We start from the raw sequence: 21,449 nt of genomic DNA on the forward strand, positions 1-21,449 counted from the left end.
CGCATTTGTGAGGTCGCACACTGATGTTGGACGAGAAGGCCTGGCTCTCAGTCTCCGCTCTAATTCATCCCAAAGGTGTTCTATCGGGTTGAGGTCAGGACTCTGTGCAGGCCAGTCAAGTTCATCCACACCAGACTCTGTCATCCATGTCTTTATGGACCTTGCTTTGTGCACTGGTGCACAGTCATGTTGGAAGAGGAAGGGGCCAGCTCCAAACTGTTCCCACAAAGTTGGGAGCATGGAATTGTCCAAAATGTCTTGGTATGCTGAAGCATTCAGAGTTCCTTTCACTGGAACTAAGGGGCCAAGCCCAGCTCCTGAAAAACAACCCCACACCATAATCCCCCCTCCACCAAACTTTACACTTGGCACAATGCAGTCAGACAAGTACCGTTCTCCTGGCAACCGCCAAACCCAGACCCGTCCATCAGATTGCCAGATGGAGAAGCGCGATTCGTCACTCCAGAGAACGCGTCTCCACTGCTCTAGAGTCCAGTGGCGGCGTGCTTTACACCACCGCATCCGACGCTTTGCATTGCACTTGGTGATGTATGGCTTGGATGCAGCTGCTCGACCATGGAAACCCATTCCATGAAGCTCTCTGCGCACTGTTCTATAGCTAATCTGAAGGCCACATGAAGTTTGGAGGTCTGTAGTGATTGACTCTGCAGAAAGTTGGCGACCTCTTCGCACTATGCGCGTCAGCATCCGCTGACCCCGCTCCGTCAGTTTACGTGGCCTACCACTTCGTGGCTGAGTTGCTGTCGTTCCCAAACACTTCCATTTTCTTATAATACAGCTGACAGTTGACTGTGGAATATTTAGGAGCGAGGAAATTTCACGACTGGATTTGTTGCACAGGTGGCATCCTATCACAGTTCCACGCTGGAATTCACTGAGCTCCTGAGAGCGACCCATTCTTTCACAAATGTTTGTAAAAACAGTCTGCATGCCTAGGTGCTTGAATTTATACACCTGTGGCCATGGAAGTGATTGGAACACCTGATTCCAATAATTTGGATGGGTGAGCAAATACTTTTGGCAATATAGTGTATATGTATAAATATTCTTTTAGCATTTTCTGCTTCTGTCTCCTTGAACCCCAGTTGGCCTCAGCAGATGGCCGCTCACACTGAGCCTGGTTCTGCTGGAGGTTTCTTCCTGTTAAAAGGGAGTTTTTCCTCTCCACTGTCGCTACAAGCATGCTTAGTGTGAGGGTTTGCATTTGAGTCAATGAGTCGATGCAATCAACTAGTTTTCCTTAGATAGAAAACTTTGAATTAATTTGACTGAATGATCTGGTGAATTGTAAAGTGCCTTGAGATGACGTGTTGTGAATTAAAGCTATATAAATAAACTGAATTGAATTGAAAACTACCAAAAAAAGCATATAACCTGTTGCTTATAGTTTTCCTCCAGAGTTAAGCATCTAGACTAGGGCTGAAACAATTGATCGTGATTAATCGAATAATTGAAATAATCGTTAAATAAATAAAATAAACAAATTGTAATAAGTCTTGAATATAGTATAGACACTCTTAAACATACCTTTTAGCTGACAGAGCAACCCACATAGGGCAGTAATTATACTAAAATTGTAAAAAAAAAAATATATATATATATATATAAGTATTTTTGCATTTAGGATAACAAATGCAAATGTCAATATGCTCTATCCAGAACTCCTTAAGTGGAAAAGTTTTAGTAACAATTTGTTTATTTCAGAAAAAAAAATCTTCTTTAAGAAACCTTTGGCTATCTGTAAATTAATCTAGCATTTAAATTTATAACAATTAAGAAAAACGACCAAAAAAAGCATATGAGTTGAACATTTAAACACGTTTAGCACCACAGATAGATATTTTGGAAAAGGATTAAGTGGAAATAGAACTTCACTAGCTTTGCCCCTTTTGCTTTGTACAATAAATTAAAACAACTAGGCTGAAACAATCAGATTAATCAATTATTGAAATAATCCTCAACTTATTTAGTAATCGATTTATTGTTAACTGGAGTATAGACGCTTTAAGACATCCCTTAGGTGACAGAGTGGCTCACTTAGAGCATTTAAAGGAAAATTCCGGTTTTTAACACTTTTAGCCCATTTTCTGTAGTGTCCAGGATGAAATCGAATGATCGACACCAAAATTTTGACAATTGGTCCTGTCTCTGCTTTTTGGCTCATTTAGAATCCACCCCTGGCTGCTTCAGAATGGCTTCCATAGTGCATGTCCAATAATGTCCTTAAAACAACCTTAAACGTTCTTTTTTTAAAATATGCTACTCACCGGGTCGTCAGCGCTGTTCAATGACGTTCCAAAAAAAGTTTCGTAAAGAAAAACCGTTCCTGTCTTGTTTTATTTAGCATTTTGTAAATGCCAGAACTATTTTTTCCGATACATCACAACCGCTTATAAACTTCCGTTTCCCGTTCGAATCTGAAGCGTTGCACACTCCAGACCACTAGTTGGCGACGGTATCCTCTACCGTCAAACTCAAAGTCCAATATGTCCTCCTCAAGAATCCACCTTTCGTATTCCATTTTCAGAGTTTTTTTAAGTGTTTAACAGAGACGTTAGCACCTCGACGTCGGAGTACACAGAGTGAAGCAGAAACACTTGGGCCTTGCGAAAAGACTACAACTAAGCGTAAACAGGCCCCATTTCCGTTTCCGGTGGCGGAGGGATATTGACTATTCCAACAGAACTCAATGGGATTTACAAAATGCTAAATAAAACACTACAGGAACGTTTTTTCTTTACGAAACTTTTTTTGGAACGTCATTGGACGTCATTGCTGACGACCCGGTGAGTAGCATATTTTAAAAAAAGAACGTTTAAGGTTGTTTTAAGGACATTATCGGACATGCACTATGGAAGCCATTCTGAAGCAGCCAGGGGGGGATTCTGCATGAGCCAAATAGCAGAGACAGGACCAATTGTCAAAATTTTGGTGTCGATCATTCGATTTCATCCTGGACACTACAGAAAATGGGCTAAAAGTGTTAAAAACCGGAATTTTCCTTTAAGATAAAAAAAAAAAACAAGTCTGTCAATATGCTCTATCCAGAACTCCTGAAGTGGAAACCTTTTAGTTTCACCTGATATGCTATCCAATTATTAATTTATTAATCTAAAAAATAATCATAATTTAATAAAAATTAAATAATTAAATTGATCATTAGTTGCAGCCCTTGAAACATGTTTTCTTAAAGAATGACAAAAGTAAACTAACAGTTACTGTTTAGTTTGAGTAAATTAGCTCATGCTTGTGATGTATTTATGACATCATGATATTGAATCTGCATAAAATGTTCAAAATGTGCCTAAAGGTAGTTAACGTGTGTTTTAAAAAACAAAACAAAAAAAATTAGTGTTTTTAAGCATCTTGACTTTTGGCAGAATTCTGACTTCATATTTGTCCGCGAAGAAACTTTCTTTTATTTTGGTTTAAAGATGTAGGGAAGTTATATTTAAATGTCAAATCATTCTGGCTTAAACATGTATATAAATGTACTCTTTATCAGAAAATATTGTCCCAAAAGTTAGAAAATTTCTATTTAAAAAAAAGTCCTGCCTTAAAATCTGTGGGTTTCTTTCATTATCTTATGCAGGCCAGTTAGTCATACGTCAGCTTGTACACCCAAATTTGGTCGTCTGTCAATCAAATTATTTTTGTCATAGCATCTTGATTCATATGTCGCAGCTAATATATGCAACTGTTGAAATAAGAGATCAGAATCCTTTCCTTTCCCATTGAGTTCTGTCCCAGTGTTCACGGGGATGGACGTCTGTGTCTTCGGCAGGCGTAGAGCTAACAGAACTGGCAGTGTTGCGAGGCAAGGGCTCAAACATGTACGACTGGAAGCCTTCTACACCAAACCAAGCTTCTGCCGCCCTGGCGTCCTCTTCCACAACATCTTCGTCCCCGCTTTCCTCCTCTAAATAAAAAATGGATGACGGAGGAGACTCATCCACGACCTCCAACACAAAACTCTCCTCCTCTTGCATGTTTCTGCTGTCCTTAGCGTTCCTTGACAGTTTCGTTGCTAAGTGCTAATTGGTCCCAATGTCATTTCCCATAGGGACCAAGTAGCATCAAGTTGCTAACTGGTTAGCAACATGTTTCCGAAAAACAGGCCACAACCAAAATGACTGGCAAACCTTCTGCCACAACAGTTCCACCCCCTCGACGACCAATCACATTCACTTTATTCACTCGTGTAAATTTGCGTACCACTCGGGAGAATCCGAAAATGCAACGCTTGGAACAGCCGCTTCCCTACGACTTTAAAGTTTATATTTCGGATGGAAAGGTTTATGAAAACCGTCCGAACCGTTCGGTTCGACTGTCTCGGTTCGGTTCGTGTGTGTTGCGTTCGGTTCATGCGCTGCTCCTTTTTCTCATAGGCGAAGCGATTACACTCCAGAGCAGAAGGTGGCGGTACTGCGACCAAAACCAACCACCAGTAGTAAACAAGAAGAAGAAGAAGCGAAGCAACGTAGCCGGGTGTAGCAGAAAAAAAATCAGTTGTTGTGGAGAAATGTGTGGGTATGGCGAGTGGGAAAGAACAGGAGCTGGAAGACGCGCCAGCAGCACTTTATAGGTCTGCTGTATGGGACCGCTTTGCATTTAGAGTGACCTACGATGACGGCGGAAAGAAAGTTGTGGATAAAAGTGCAACAAGTGTTATACTATACAAGACATAATAGATATACCGAACCGAAAATCGTGACCATGAAACCGTAAACTGAACCGAACCATGGATTTTGTGAACCGTTCCACCCCTAGTTTATATCAGAAATTTTTATAGAGCCAAAGTTTTATTTTAATGAAAGTAAAATGTGTTTCTCATTAGGCTGGTATCTGTCAAACTTCAAGGCAGTCCAATAAAGTCTGTAGTAACATTAATATCCATCATTGACAGGTTGCAGGTTTTCTTAATGCTGATAAAACAGTTTTCTTTCTTCATGTAAGCCTGAAGCAGGGGATGTTTTTCCCGATCAGATCGAACCTGTTTTTGCTTCAGATTACTGGAAAATTTGTAACAGGAAGAAGCACTGCAGGTGGTAAGGAGGCCGAGGCTCTGCTGGCTCTCCTTCCTCACTCTGAGTGACTGGAGAGACATAGCAGAGTCTGCGGTGGGGGGGGGGGTCTCAGCCTCAGCTCCCCCTCCTGTTAGGTGTTCTCCCCCAAAAATCCAACCCCCCGCTCCTGTCTGGAAATGGACACCATGGGAGTATTTTTAGCTGCAGACCACAAGCGAGCTGGAAGGAGCTGGTCACATTCATCAGCGTCGTGTCCCGATACACGGCGGTACTTTCTAGACTGTTTTACGTCGTCACTTTAGTAACAAGCCTGGAGAAACTGGTAGGAAAACTTTTATCTGATGTTGTTCTGCTTTGGTTTCATAGTCTGATCGGCAGGAACTACATTTGATTGAGGAACTTTTTCACAACATTCTTCTTTTGGGGTAAATTTATCCACGGTGTACTTTTACTTTTTTTGTGGTTAAGTAATTATGAGTTTTTTGTATCGCAAATTGCCCTTTTTAAGTTGATATGTAAATTAAGACATATTTATAACAATATGTTCAACTAGTTTTGGATCCCTTTAAAAATAAGAAAAAAAATTTAATTCAACAGTGGTCTGGAGAAACTAAAAGTTTTATATGCTGTAACTTTTTACTTTTACGTGTTCCTGGAGAAATCTGGGAGAAAAAAAAGTTGACTGTAAACAAAATGATCAGCAATTAGTTTATTAATTTAGTAATCAAATTGTTACCAAGATTCATCATAACCCGACAATAAGGTATGCTACTTGCTGAAATAATTACATACTTAGTGGAGCACTTAAGAAAATGTGCAATAACTTTTTGCTCCTCTTCTCACTGTGAATAAAATGACTGAATGAAGAACAAACATGTTTGTTTCAACCAAAAAATGGACCTGAAACTGATAGTTGATGTGAGACTTTTGATGCTTTTATTTTTGAAATATGGTAAAAAGTAGATATTATCAATAATAGATTTATGTAAAAAAAAAAAAATTATATTTGGAAAGGTATTTCCTTTACCCGACTTTGTAATAATTCCTGATGTCATCTTTACATATTGAAATGGATGAGGTGTTTGGTTACTTATAACTCAAATAGTCTTTTTACCAAATGCCTTTAAACTCTTACTTTAATAATTTCTTGAATATATATATATATATATATTGTTTTTTACTGGAGTAAAATTGGTTTCAATAGAGTATTATAAAGTATTATTTTAAGTTAAAAATAGTTAAAAATGCTTCGCTTGAGACATTTTCTTTGCAGTGTTGAAAAACATGTTTTTATTAATAGTGTTTAGAAATTGATTGATTGATTTTTATTGATCTCACAGTGGAGAAATGTACTCGTTACAACAGCTCAACTAGTCAAAGAAGAAAAGAAAACAAAGTGCATGGGATATATACAGTATCCCATGCACTTTTATTTAAAATAAAAAATTAAAACGTTTCTAAAAACAATTTCATGTTTGTGCAGAACTGCTTCCCGAATGATCCTAAAGTCATATAGGCGGAGAAAAATCTAGAGAATAGGGGAAAAAGGCAAATTTCAACAAAAGTGGCTGGAAAACGAGGAATTTAGGACACTGCTGCAGCCTGTTGATGGTGAAGATGATGAAGGATTTTAACGTGTATGTGTATATATATATATATATATATATATATATATATATAACAATAAGACTCATGGGTTCTTGTGGCATTAAAATCATTTCTAAGAACATTAAAAAGCATTAGAGTTACTTATTCCTTCCTGTCTGAACCCTGTTTTAAAAACGGCTTAGAACTGATTCACATGCAGACTAGAGCTTAGATCTTATCACAATATTTTGCGGTACTATTGTGATGTTGATAAAATTGGCGATAAGAACTCTTCGTTAATTCTTTGAAATCGATCTTGGCTAACTGTGCAGTGGTGTTTGCAACAAAAATCATGGCCCCATAATCAAAAACACCAATATTGGAAAAATAAACATTTAAAATGTGTTTCTTCAAAACACCAGATGCATAAAGAAGTGGGATTTATGTTGTTAAATATCCCGTAGTAACGACATTTAATCATATTCTTAAAATTTGCCAATGGCCGAATGGAAAAAATTTAAATATAAAAAATAGAACTAACAAGTCACCATTTTTTTTAGTTTTTAATCATCATTAATTCTAATTTATTCTTTAGATGATAAATTAAAATTGTTATCCTGACTAGAAATGGATCACAATACCAATAAACGATACGATAAAAAATGAGAGACGCTGTAGTGCATATGGCAGGCCTTTTGGTGGCGCTGCAACACCGAATAACATCCAAACCGCTGAAAATAAACAGTGGGCCCTCGCAGGAAAAAACAGCAACATGGCGCTAAAGAGGCGCATGCAGGTTGAAGATGGAGGTTGAGAAAAATGTGTGTTGCATTTACATTCGGTAAAAAAAAAAAAATTGTTTATGCTCTCCTAAAATGCCGGTTCCATTTGGAAACACAGCTTACGCGACAAAATATCTTTGTGTTTACGTCTAACATGGTCTCCCTGTGGATTGGGCCTTAAACTAGTAGCAAAATACCTGCATTCAACACACGTATTTGCACCACGCTGCACCAAAATTAGGTTGTTTATGCCATCAGATGCATGTATATGATCCTGTTTGGCAAGAATTAAAAAGGAGAACAACAGATGTTGGATTAGTTAGTAGTTCTTGGTAGTTGTGACAAGCTAATAAGCTAAATCATGCCTATTTTAATCACATGGTTAAAATACAGCTTGATAAAAAATGTAAACGATCCTACCTGCATCACAATTACTGAAAATGACAGCATGAATGTTCCTTTTAGAGGTTATAGTCATCATGGCTATAATGACTCTTACTTTATTTTCGGCTTCTTATGATGCAGTTGAAATGTTTTTACTCCAAGGTCGACTTTTGAGGCAAAATACTACATGTTTATATAGTAAAATCAAAACATTTTAATTCAAAAAGGCATCAATAAATTAAACTAATTGGTGCAAAAGTTTCTGATTTCCAAGATGGATTTAAATAATATATAGAACCTCACATAGTCCCGTTATTGTGGCAGAATTCATGTTAATTTAGAATTTCTGATGTTCATTTCAGATGAAATCTTCATTCTGAGATCAACCACCAGTGAGACACGGCGAGGAAGAGATGGAGAAACCAGTACTCCAGATGCAGCCGTCCATTTTGCCTTTCTTTGACTCGTCGCATGCTTTCAACCTTCTGAGAGGAATCCACGAGCTACGAGCCGAGCGGAAGTTTTTCGATGTGACTTTGTGCGCCGAGGGCCGCGAGTTCCACTGCCACCGCACGGTGTTGGCTGCCGCCAGCACCTACTTCCGAGCCATGTTCACCGGGACGTTAAAGGAGAGCGTGATGGACAGGGTGGTTCTCCACGAGGTGTCTGCTGAGCTTTTAGGCTTACTGGTCGACTTCTGCTACACGGGGCGGGTCACGGTCACTCAGGAGAACGTAGACCTCCTGCTGAAGACGGCCGATTTGTTTCAGTTCCCCTCGGTTAAAGAGGCCTGCTGTGCTTTTCTGGAGCAGCGTCTGGACGTGTCCAATTGTTTGGAGATCCAAGACTTCGCTGAGGCCTACGCTTGCAGGGAGCTGGCTGCCAGCGCGCGCCGCTTTGTCCTGAAAAACATAATGGAGCTGGCCAAAGGGACAGACTTTGAGCGGTTGCCGTGGAAGCGCCTGCTGGAGTTTGTGTCTGACGACGAGCTTTGCGTGGACAAAGAGGAGACGGTCTATCAAATCGCTGTGCGGTGGGTAAAGACCGATCTGCAGCGACGGCTGCACTATTGGCCCGAACTCCTCCAGCAGGTCCGCCTCCCGTTCGTCCGAAGGTTCTTCCTTTTGGCCCACGTGGAAAGCGACCCGCTCGTCTACCTGTCGCCCACCTGCCTCCGCATGGTGAACGAAGCCCGCAGCTTCCAGTCCTGCGAGTACGACCGCTACGACAGGCCGTGCCACCGCATGCGGCCTCGGCCCTCGACGGGATTGGCGGAAATCCTGGTGGTGATCGGAGGCTGCGACCAGGACTGCGATGAGTTGGTCACAGTGGACTGTTACAACCCTCAGACGGGGCAGTGGCGCTACCTGGCTGAATTCCCCGACCATCTAGGAGGAGGTTACAGCATAGCTGCCCTCGGAAACGACATTTATGTCACAGGTAAGGAGCCCCTTGATACTTCCTCCTTCCTGAATGCCCGGTGCGAGGGATTGCTGAAGAGTCAACGACACAATGCGAACAAATGTCTCTACATTCTCCTCCATTGGGATTACAGGGATTTTGATTTGGGGCTATATAAATAAACTGGATTTAATTAAATTAGACCCTTATTTAAATGGAACAAATACAAAAAAATAAATTCTGTATCCCACATTTAATGTGTTCAGTTCAATTTAATAAAATTTCTTTGGTTCAATTTCAGTAATTTCATCCGTCTGACAAATCAAACTGCTGAACATTCAGGAAAAAAGTACTTTGCAGTAGCATATAGGTAACTAGCCTGGGTGTCATTCCGAACTTAGTCCCGCCCACAACGTTTGAGGTCGGGAAGTTCGGTCTTGCATTGCTCAATATTAGCGCGAGTATGCTAGCACAATATCTGGCGGGCCAATCAAATTGTCAGGACGGGCTTTATACGATGATGGACAGATGATCAACAGTAACGTAATCAACCACGTCACCAAAGCGCGCTTGGGTAACAACAATAATGGCTGCTGCTGGAGAGTTGAGGTGAGTAGATTCTGCTATTAGGTCTGTTCTAGAAGATATCGACAGCAAATTAATTTTAAAAGAGGAACAGAGAAACGCGATCAAGGCTCATCTTCTTATTCTAGGCGTGCAACTGCACGCTTTGATTTTTGTTGACAACAACTATGCGTCGCTTAACATACACTATATTGCCAAAAGTATTTGCTCACCTGCCTTGACTCACATATGAGCTTAAGTGACATCCCGTTCCTAATCCATAGGGTTCAATATGACGTCGGTCCACCCTTTGCAGCTAGAACAGCTTCAACTCTTCTGGGAAGGCTGTCCACAAGGTTTAGGAGTGTGTTTATGGGAATTTTTGACCATTCTTCCAGAAGCGCATTTGTGAGGTCGCACACTGATGTTGGACGAGAAGGCCTGGCTCTCAGTCTCCGCTCTAATTCATCCCAAAGGTGTTCTATCGGGTTGAGGTCAGGACTCTGTGCAGGTCAGTCAAGTTCATCCACACCAGACTCTGTCATCCATGTCTTTATGGACCTTGCTTTGTGCACTGGTGCACAGTCATGTTGGAAGAGGAAGGGGCCAGCTCCAAACTGTTCCCACAAAGTTGGGAGCATGGAATTGTCCAAAATGTCTTGGTATGCTGAAGCATTCAGAGTTCCTTTCACTGGAACTAAGGGGCCAAGCCCAGCTCCTGAAAAACAACCCCACACCATAATCCCCCCTCCAACAAACTTTACACTTGGCACAATGCAGTCAGACAAGTACCGTTCTCCTGGCAACCGCCAAACCCAGACCCGTCCATCAGATTGCCAGATGGAGAAGCGCGATTCGTCACTCCAGAGAACGCGTCTCCACTGCTCTAGAGTCCAGTGGCGGCGTGCTTTACACCACCGCATCCGACGCTTTGCATTGCACTTGGTGATGTATGGCTTGGATGCAGCTGCTCGACCATGGAAACCCATTCCATGAAGCTCTCTGCGCACTGTTCTTGAGCTAATCTGAAGGCCACATGAAGTTTGGAGGTCTGTAGTGATTGACTCTGCAGAAAGTTGGCGACCTCTTCGCACTATGCGCGTCAGCATCCGCTGACCCCGCTCCGTCAGTTTACGTGGCCTACCACTTCGTGGCTGAGTTGCTGTCGTTCCCAAACACTTCCATTTTCTTATAATACAGCTGACAGTTGACTGTGGAATATTTAGGAGCGAGGAAATTTCACGACTGGATTTGTTGCACAGGTGGCATCCTATCACAGTTCCACGCTGGAATTCACTGAGCTCCTGAGAGCGACCCATTCTTTCACAAATGTTTGTAAAAACAGTCTGCATGCCTAGGTGCTTGAATTTATACACCTGTGGCCATGGAAGTGATTGGAACACCTGATTCCAATAATTTGGATGGGTGAGCAAATACTTTTGGCAATATAGTGTACGTCACGCACTCCGTTGCTCTTATTGGTTGTAGGTCTATCCAATTGAGTGCAGAGGCATTTTTTTTCCTGGTTCGTTCGAAACACGCCCCATAATCACAGCTCTATGGAGCAGCATCAGACTCATATTCTGACTAGAATGGAGTAGGACTACGTCAGGCTAATGGGTAACATAAATACTTGGCCAATTAAAGAGACACATTTATATAATGAGAGGAAAAAATTTTAATAAATGTTAATTAATAGCTAAGTTTTCAATCCAACGGAACAAAAGTTGGACTAAAAACTTAGCTTTTAATGTTTAGATAGCTCAGTCAAAAGCCACTCTAAACAGGTTTTTAATCTGGCTTTAAAGTAATTAAGGGTTACAACTCTTTTACAGTTTTCAGGGAGTTTATTCCAGATTAGTGGAGGATAAGAACTAAAATTTTAATTATTAGTTCTGCAGAGTAGATTGGATCATGAAGACCTTAGGTCTGACTGTTGATCCACTGACAACAAGTCTGTAGTGTATTCTAGAGCTCAGCCATCCAGTGATTTATAGACTCTTCTCCGAGTCAGTTGAGGGACTTTAGAACTGGGCCGATGTTCTATTCAGTTTATTTAAACAATTCAACCAGATCATACAGTTATATTCATTCAAAGTTTTCCATATTAGGAAAAACCAGCTTGTTGCATCAACTTATTGACTCTTCAACAATCATTCACACCAAGCATGCTTGCAACTCCGTAAAAGTTCAAAAAATATCCACTGGACTTGGTTTCCAAGATTTGAAAACATTTCTCAACCTCTTCAGGAAGCTTTCTCAATTCAAATATCTGGATCCGCAGTGAGTTTGAGTCTTATATAGACAAAGCCTTGTATCGCTTTGAAACATGCAAATGGTAACCGATCGGTTACCAAGTGACCAAGTCCAGTGGATATTTTTTTAACTTTTACGGAATGACTATGACCTGGATGACTGAGAATCTTCATCAGCATGCTTTTAACGACAGTGGAGAGGAAAAACTCCCTTTTAACAGGAAGAAACCTCCAGCAGAATCAAGCTAAGTGTGAGCGGCCATCTGCCACTTTCTTAGTTCTAGTGAGGACACTGGCAGCAGCGTTCTGGATCAGCTGCAGCTGTCTGATCCACTGTTTAGGCAGACCTGTGAAGACACCGCTGCAGTGATCAATTCAACTAAATGTGAATGAGTGAATTAGTTAATCAAGGTCCTGCTGAGACATTAGTCCTTTATTCCTGGAGATGTTCTTTCAGTGATAGAAAGCCAGCCTTGTCTTTATAAGCCTCTGAAGGTTCAGGTCTGAGTCCATCACTACATCCAGACTTAGAGACTGATTTGTGGTTTCTAGTTTGATTAACTGGAGCGGTCCGCTGTCTAACCCATGATCCGAAATTAACACTTGCCACTCGCCAAATGCAAGTAGATGTTTCATTTGGCGAGTTTATGACAGAGCATCATTCGCCACTAGGCTAGTAAATGTTTGAACGACAGTTGCGCTTCAGTTAAGTCCTTTCTCCTTTTATTATGGTTAGATTCCCCTCTGTCCCTTTATTCCTCACACGCCAATAGACAGACGAGTGTACAGAGAGCACCCCACCCAATACCCCGTCATTTAACAACACAACCACCACCAGGCGGTATATAGTAGGAGCAACCAAGCCTTTTAAAAGACTAGGAGGAGCAAAGATCTAAAGTCCCCAGAGCAAAGAGGAGGTTTATTGAAAAAATGTTGCTTTCAGGAAGGCTGTTTTCCAAGAGACAGGCTTATTTATGACAATGCTAAGCTAATGAGTTGCTTAGTGTGCAGAAAATATGCAAAAGAGACCAGAACACGATTCATATGGCTATAGCAACACAAACACACAGAGATGAAAACATTGTTTTCCCATGCCACTAGAAGAAAGGCTACGCTTTTATTCATGGATAATATAACAAACTTAAATAGTCTGCTGTTTTTTTGAATGCTTTTATTTATAGTCCCTTTATCATATGAAAGTATTTTGCACTTTTTTAATGAAATTCTAAATTAAAACTTTATTTAAAGGTATAGAGGACGATCTTTTATTTCCGGATGGATCATCTAGATAAGTAGTGAGTTACGGTTGCAAACTATAAAAAAAAGAACAGAAAAAAATTATGTAAAAACAAAATTTTATTTTAAAAAATGAAAGAAAAAAAATCAGAGAAAACAGCAAAGTTATTTAAAATGTTTTTATTGATTAAAATCATGGATTTTTCATATTTGAATTTACAAATTTTCTCACCATAGTTGGATAAGTGTTCTGTATATGTTGAGGAAAATAACATTAGCTCATGCGCTTTAGGTGGTTCCGATGGCTCCCGCCTCTACGACGGCGTATGGCGTTACAAGTCCAGCGTAAACGAGTGGACGGAGGTGTCGCCTATGCTGAAGGCGCGCGAATACCACAGCTCCTGCGTCCTGAAGGGCCAGCTGTACGTGGTGGCGTCGGACAGCACGGAGCGCTACGATCAGGCTCTGGACTGCTGGGAGGCCTTGCCCGGCATGCTGCATCCCATGGATAACTGCGCCACGACGGCGTGCAACGGCTGGCTGTACGCCATCGGCTGCCTGACCAGCGAGGACACCATGGCCATCCAGAGCTACGACCCGGACACCAACCGCTGGACGTTGGTCAACTGTGGACAGCTGCCTCCGTGGGCCTTCACTCCAAAAACCGTGACGCTCAATGGCCTTATTTACTTTGTAAGGTAGGGGATCTCTTCCTCAATACAATCCCTTGTTACTATGGTAACCTTCCTCGTTAGCATTCAATTCAGAGTGCTGATCATGTCCATTTAGAAAAGAGGAATCTTTTAGTCATTTCCATGTCATTTTTTATTGTAAGATGGTTTTAAATTCCCCCCCAAATAAAGCTGATGCTGAATTTACTACAGCATCAGCTTTCATTGTATGTAGATAATGTCCTTGGAGTGTAGCTCCTCACCAGCACTACATTCAGCATCAGTGCTCCCTTTTTAACCTAAAGAAGCTAGATGTATCATTGCTATCCTAAGTCCAGCTTTTCTCTCAGATGTTTTGTTGTTTTGACATACTGACTCACTTTTTGAAAAGTAAAGAGCTGTTTTATAGCTAGTCAATAACTTCAAGTGGACACGAATCAGTTGACCAAACCAACATAATTTGCCAGATTTTGTCTTTCTATTCTCAGTAATCATCTTACAAATGTGAGAAATTTATAAAAGAAAAAACATAGCGTTGTTAATAATTTTTTTGGCTGGGGACCGCCATTTTGCAGTACTCCAAGCGGTAGGGATTAGGGGTGTAAATCACACCCATCATGGCGATTCCATTCAGTATCGATTTCCTGACCCAACGATTCGATTATTTTCGATACTCAAGAATACACCACGATTCGATTTGATTAATTGGTTAATTTTTTTTTTATTTTTTTTACACCTTACAGGCTAAATAATGTTTCAAGTTTGAAATAAATCAATGAAATCTGTAATATCGTTATGCATTTCTTTTTAGAAACGGCAAATAACAGAAGTAGAAAAGTTGAATCATAAATATTGCAAAAATACTGCAGAAAATCAGTGCAATGAGTGCAATGCAATACCTCGGCTCCAGACGTCCCGCCCCTTTGAGAGACGCTCCGCTGCTCCTCTCCCAAATTGTAGCTGACCGCTAACAGTGCCGCAGACAGGAGGCCGGCTTGTTTAGTTTTTATGACCGAAATTACGGAAAACAACTCGTGAAGTTTGACCCTCTAGAAGAGTGAGGTGCGCGAGAACGCTGGGACCCTTTTTCCACCTGGATCTCCGCTCTTTGTGGCCCTCATCTCCCTCCGTCGTCGGAATAAACTCGCCCCCACTTCCTCGCCGCCTCGGCCGTATCTAGACCCACAGCGTGTAGCACAGACCACGCTTCAATACTGAGCATAATTTAAAAATGTCTGTGTCAAGCTTACTGCAACACACTGCTGTGAGAGTATAACCAGGAAGCGAGGTAGGAGGGCAAAATAGGTTTAGCGCCACCGCAGCACGGGAGGGAGAATTACGCCCAGGAGCAAATGGATAAAAATAGACCGGAGGAAAAAAAAAAACAATCGGTTCTCTTGCAGACGTGTCAATGCATCCGATCGTCGGCTGTTGGATCGATGCATCGCTACAAAACGATTATTATTTACACCCCTATAACTCGCACACAGAGTTAGGGGCAGCACAGGGTCCCTTAGCCACAGGCTACCACAGTGGGTCCAAACTTCCAGAGAAATGGTCTATTTTGTAATCCCCCGTTTCCACAACAGGCAGTCAGGTTACCTGCCCTCTCCCTCACAATCCCGCCAGCTTTATTCCTTAAAAGCGTTTACTCGTCGCTCCAATTTCTTTGCTCACTGACAGCACGGCCACCTCCAAAATTTCTCAGCACCTCAATCTAAATGGTAACGCTCAAGCAGCTGCGTAGTGCGGTCCAGGTCAGCCTCCTGACAGCAGATGGACTCCGACACCGTGGGCAACGGTGAACAGCAGCTAGCATTTGCCAACCTGCTATGTCCCCAAAACACATATACAGCTGTAAGAAATCCAACAATAGTTCATCCATATAGCGTCTGTCTGTAACTTGTGATGTGCTGTCAATCTCCGCATTACCATAAGATCGGGCGGCTTTTCGGGTAGCAGGGATAACAGCTGCCCCTTCTCTCCTTACTACAACTCGAGTCACACGGTGAATGGAATCCACAGCATAAGGAATGGGATTTAGACACTTTAGTCTCCCTTCAGCTTTGTTTTCCAACAAAGCAAATTTCTTAAGTGTTTTAAAGCTGTGAGGTGCCGCCGGTTTATCCAATGTCTGAACCGCCTTGAATGTGAACGCAGCTTTAGAGAAGCATGGAGGTGGAAGTTAAAGCAGATGAAGAGGAAGAAAGTGAGCAGTTTACTCCATTGTAAGCTGTGATTATATAAAACCGCACTTAAGTTCCCTGTTACAACAAACGTCCTCGTGTAATGTCTTCAACTACTAACAGAAGTATCCACCAACCCCGTGATGTCACCTCGGAGAGTACTGCCGAAAAACTATTACGTGTTTTTGTTTTTTTTCCCTCAAATATTTATTGTTTTTTTACATTTGTAAGATAACTACTGATAATGGTAGGACACAATCTAGTAAATTAAGGCAGCTTGGCGTCATTAACATCTAAAAATTGTGTTACAGTCTTGGTGTCTCAGTTTATATTTTTTGTAAAAGTATTGTTAACCCTTAATTGTTCAAGTTATCATTTTGGCTTACAAATGGTCTGGAAGGGCATTGTTTTTATCCAGCCATTCAGCAAAGATAGTACTATGTGGCAGTACACATCATTTTGACATTTGACCAATCAGAGGAGACCTTAGATGCAGCAAACTGTGATACGTTACCAACTAGGGGTGTAAATCACACCTATCATGGCGAATTGATTCAGTATCGATTTTCTGGCCCAGTGATTCGATTATTTTCGATACTCAGGAATACATCACGATTTGATTCGATTATTTGGTTCTATTTTGCACTTATTGCACAAAATCAGTGCAATGAGTGCAATGCAATACCTCGGCTCCAGAGTGTCGACGTCCCGCCCCTCCACAGACGAAATTGCGGAAAACAACTCGTTAAGTTTGACCCACTAGAAGAGCGAGGTGCGCGAGAACGCTGGGACCCTTTTTCCACCTGGATCTCCGCTCTTTTTGGCCCTCATGTCCCTCCGTTGTCGGACTAAACTCGCCCCCACTTCCTCGCCGCCTCGGCCGTATCTAGACCCACAGTGTATAGCACAGACCACGCTTCAATATTGAGTATGAATCAAAAATGTCTGTGTCAAGCTCACTGCAACACACTGCTGTAAGAGTATAACCAGGAAGCGAGGTAGGAGGGCAAAATAGGTTTAGCGCCACCGCAGCACGGGAGGGAGAATTACGCCCAGGAGCAAATGGTTAAAAATAGACGGAGGAAAAAAAAAACATAAATCGATTCTCTTGCGGACGTATCGGTGCATCGGATCGTCGGCTGTTGGATCAATGCATCGGTACAAAACGATTATTATTTACACCCCTATTACCAACTCAAGAGTAAATAAATCAGTTAAAAAGCCGATAAGCCAAGTGAAAAAGTAAAAACCTTGCTAATCTAATATTCTGGATTCAAGTGAAAAAACAATCCACTGGACTTTATTTCCAAGTTTGAAGACGTTTCGCTTCCCATCCAGGAAACTTTTTCAATGCAAAATGTTAGAAATAGCGTTGAGTTCGAGGCTTTATAGGTCGGAACAAACACAAAGCCTTGTTTTGGCTTAGAAAATATGCAAATTGAACTGGACAAACTGGACCCCCCCCCCCCCCCCCCCCACTCCAAAGGGGCGGGACCGTTCGTCCGGTTCAGTTTGCCTCAAAGTCGCTGCAATTTCTGACATTTTGAATTGAAAAAGCTTCCTGGATGAGAAGCGAAACATCTCCAAACTTGGAAACAAAATCCAGTTTGTTTTGTTTTTTTACTTTTTTAGAGTTCCTAATCTAAATTAAAAAGTAAAACATTTAAGTGCCTGTATCAGCATTAATTCTTCTGAGGTTGTGTTGTAACAAACATTTTTTTCTTTCTTTCTGAAAGTTTTTTTAAAGAATTTTTTTTGCCATATTAGGGTAGTTTTTGGTGATTCAATTGACTCAAATTTTTTACTATGAAAATTTTTTTTTTATGTTGATAAGTGATGAGTAATTGAAGGCCTTTATGCTGGGCTGGTGAAGATAATGGTTCAGTTATCATCAAAGTTTGTCAAGGATTTCATTTTTAATTCTAACAAAAAAAATCTCTTGTTGCACCCATATTTTTTTTATTATGTGAGCAGTGTTTTAAAATGTCTGAATCTTAGCATTTTTCTCCCATGGAAGAATTTAGGAGGATGAAGGAGTCATCAAAGCTCCAGCTGTCAGCAGAGTGAGCTTAAAGCCCAATAACAGCCTGTCTCTATTTGCAGGGATGACTCAGCCGATGTTGATGTTTACAATCCACAAAAGAACGAGTGGGACGAAATTAGACCCATGAACCAGGTTTGTATTTCGCATCAGATTCTTGTTTGCTGGCCTGTTTTAATAATAGTCATCTGTGACCTCCAGGGATGTAGAAAAACAAGAGCTGGTCGCCCAGAAGATTAAACCCACAAAAACAAGCAGGAAATTGTGTTTTTTTTTTTTTTTTCTAACAGATTTATTGTCCAAACACAGCAGAAACTCTAAAAATATAAAAGAAAAGAATGTGATCAGATACATATTTACACAAGAATAAAAAGTTAATATTGGGGGCTTTAAAAAACAATATCTGATATATTGGCCGGTATCAGATATTTGCAGATAGCTGAAATATATCTGCCACTTTCTAATATAATCCAACTCAAATTCTCATAATTACCAAAAACACAACTCAAGACAAAGAAACAGTACTTAGACTTAGACAGATTTTTATTTTGTCATTTTGTAAACAAAAAGAAATTTCAGACTATTTAGATTTTTTTAAATTGCAGGTAAGCAGCAGTGATAAAATCATTGTGATGAAAAAAAGTGATGTAAACATATGACTGTATAGTTACAGTTCCGACATTTCATTTTTTTTTTATAACCCATTTTACATAACATTTAGCAGTATAGAGCTATAGAAATAAAATAGCTGCTATAATTTGAGCAGTTTCAACATAAAAACTATAAAAACAATCTAATTTTTGTGGTGCTGATTTAGATATTGCCTCAAAAGAGTTTTTTTCTCCTTACTGGTGCTGGAGCCTAGCCTCGTGAGACCATCCTGATCTTGCGAGTTTTCAAGGTTTCACTCACAGATCAGTCTGGAGACTCTCCGTTAAAGAAAATTTGGAGCCGTTCACCAAACGAACGTCCAATCAGCGTTGGCTTTGAGGCGGGTTGAGGTGTGACGCAACGAGAAGCGTGACAGTTCAGTCTAAAGAACATGGCGGCTTCAGCCGATAAAACTAGCGTTAGCGTGGCTATCGAGCAAGTTTTATCGGAATTACAGAGTATTTCTTCACTGAAAGAAGAGCAAAACACTGCTCTGGAGGCTTTTCTCAGAGGAAAAGATGTTTTTGCTCTTCTCCCGACTGGTTTCGGCAAGAGTAGCCTCCACTGAACTAGATTTAAGTAGCAATGCTGCTTGGCCATAGAACTTAAAGGAATAGTACACCCAAAACATGATTAGCCTTCATTTTCTACTCACCCCCATGCTGAACACGAGTTCACGAGCCTACGGAAACCGCGGCAGACCAAACCAGATGAAAGTGCGCATTCAGCTCGGCAAAGAACTCATGCTCTTCCTCAACACTGAAGTCCTCAGACATTTTTCTTTCATTGTTTCTTTCTTTGCACAGGTAAACAGCACATTTCTTCTTCTACGCTTGCATTATTGGCAGAGCAGACGCTGAATGCGCACTTTCATCTGGTTTGGTCTGACGCGGTTTCCGTAGCGTCGTGAACGCGCAGGCGCACGCTTTCAGGAAATCCTACTGTTTATGCTCTAAAAACATTCTAAATGACTTCGTTTCGAGTAAATTCTGGATGCTACCCACTCAGGACACTTGGAATACATTGGACGAGCAGTATGGAGGAATATTGACACGTTTTTTGTGGACTTTTATGGACCTTTCTGTCTCGGGCGCCATAGACCTCCATTATTTGAATGTCAGCAGACAGCAAGAAGCCTCCCAGATCTCCAGATGCATTTGAGATATCAAAAAAGTACTCCAGAGTGTTGTTCAGCATGGGGGTGAGTAGAAAATGAAGGGTAATCTTGTTTTGGGTGTACTATTCCTTTAAGGCCGATTTATACTCAGAAACCAGGTCGTCTGCGTGTGCCGCAGTGAACGCCCTCATGTTCCTCCGTTGTTGCACGAACTTGCCCCCATTTCCTCGCCGCCTCGGCCGTATCTAGACCCACAGCTAGTTCCTGATTGTCCCTCTTGCGTTGTGGTGTGGAATAACAGCGCAGACCACGCTTCAATATTGGGCATAGATCTAAAATATCTGTGACACGCTCACTGCTACACACTGCTGTGGGAGGATAACCAGACCTTTACTGTTCTCTGTGAGGGGAGGGGGTGGAAGAGCTCAGCACTCAGGAAGGGGGGGGGGGAGGAGCAGAATCAGAGCCCGGCCAAAGTTTCTTTTTGTTTTTGCAGCGAAAATAGAATTAATTTTTTTATTAGCCACATTTTGGCCAATTTCAATTAATGAGCAAGACGCTCAAATCGGCTCCCCGATTAATCAGTCCGGCTCTGCCATTTAGGGTTATCGCCTTAATTCCATTTTAATCTTTTTTTAATATTTCAGGTTCACGTCGGAGGAAGCGCAGCAGTCCTGGGCGGGAAGCTCTTCGTATCCGGGGGTTACGACGACACCTTCGAGCTGTCGGACGTGGTGGAGGCGTACGATCCGGCCATCCGCACCTGGACCGTGGCCGGGCGGCTCCCGCAGAAGACCTTCTGGCACGGCAGCGTCAGCATCTTCCGCCAGTTCATGCCTCTGGTTGCCAGCACGTTCGGACCCATCGACGTGCCCGAGTCCAACGCCATACACCTCCACCGACACCAGCGTCACCAGGCGCTCCACAACCTCAACAACAACCTGAACCAGAACCAGGACGTGAACCCAGCGCATTGATGCCGGACATGCGCGTTCGTTCACTGCGGTGTTTAGTTTACCTCATTGCATTGTTGTTTTTGGAAAAATGCCGTAGACTCTGGATTACTCGGCTTTAAAGAGAATTTTTAACGTAGCTCTGAGAGGAGGAAATGAACCTTTTCTGGCAGATGAACTACAGCAGTGATGCAGTGAAAAAGTTAAAAGCACTTTAACTTTTTTGCATTCATATTGTATTTTCATTTTGGTTATAATTGTCATGTATCATGTTAGGATTTATTTTTCAAAATGCTGAAATACTTAGTTTTGCTACATGTGTTTATTTATATATATGATCAGTTCCTCATTGTTAGAGATCACTATGTGCATCTGTTACAAACATTTACAGCATCTTGTTGTCATTTGATGCATCTGTGGAGCAATGGGGGGGGGGGGGGGGTTGACTTTATGCATGTGGGGGGATTGACTATATAGTTTAAACCAGGTTTTGCACTTTTAGATCTAGCTAAAGTTTTCTTTTAATATGATATATAATTAGTAAAGTAAATATACTGAGCAAGAGCAGATTCT

General features: G+C 41.4%; 1 protein-coding gene across 3 annotated transcripts in view; it reads left to right on the plus strand.

The window, feature by feature from the left end:
- The window catches only part of klhl21 (kelch-like family member 21), a 32,072-nt gene extending 10,760 nt beyond the window's left edge, over window positions 1–21,312 (plus strand). Inside the window, exons 1-5 of one of the 3 annotated variants that reach the window (XM_038309375.1) lie at window positions 5,213–5,370; window positions 8,164–9,241; window positions 13,550–13,955; window positions 18,218–18,290; window positions 20,571–21,312. In XM_038309375.1, the coding sequence (XP_038165303.1) occupies window positions 8,215–9,241; window positions 13,550–13,955; window positions 18,218–18,290; window positions 20,571–20,900 (1,836 nt within the window). In that variant the 5' untranslated portion in view covers window positions 5,213–5,370; window positions 8,164–8,214 and the 3' untranslated portion in view covers window positions 20,901–21,312. Of the gene's footprint in view, window positions 1–5,212; window positions 5,474–8,163; window positions 9,242–13,549; window positions 13,956–18,217; window positions 18,291–20,570 lie in introns of those variants that run through there. The other 2 variants (XM_038309377.1, XM_038309376.1) reach the window with 2 other exon arrangements.
- The last annotated feature ends 137 nt before the right edge of the window (window positions 21,313–21,449 follow it).

The sequence above is a fragment of the Cyprinodon tularosa genome, unplaced genomic scaffold, assembly GCF_016077235.1.
Source record: "Cyprinodon tularosa strain WSP-4 unplaced genomic scaffold, ASM1607723v1 ctg66, whole genome shotgun sequence".
Classification (NCBI taxonomy): domain Eukaryota; kingdom Metazoa; phylum Chordata; class Actinopteri; order Cyprinodontiformes; family Cyprinodontidae; genus Cyprinodon; species Cyprinodon tularosa.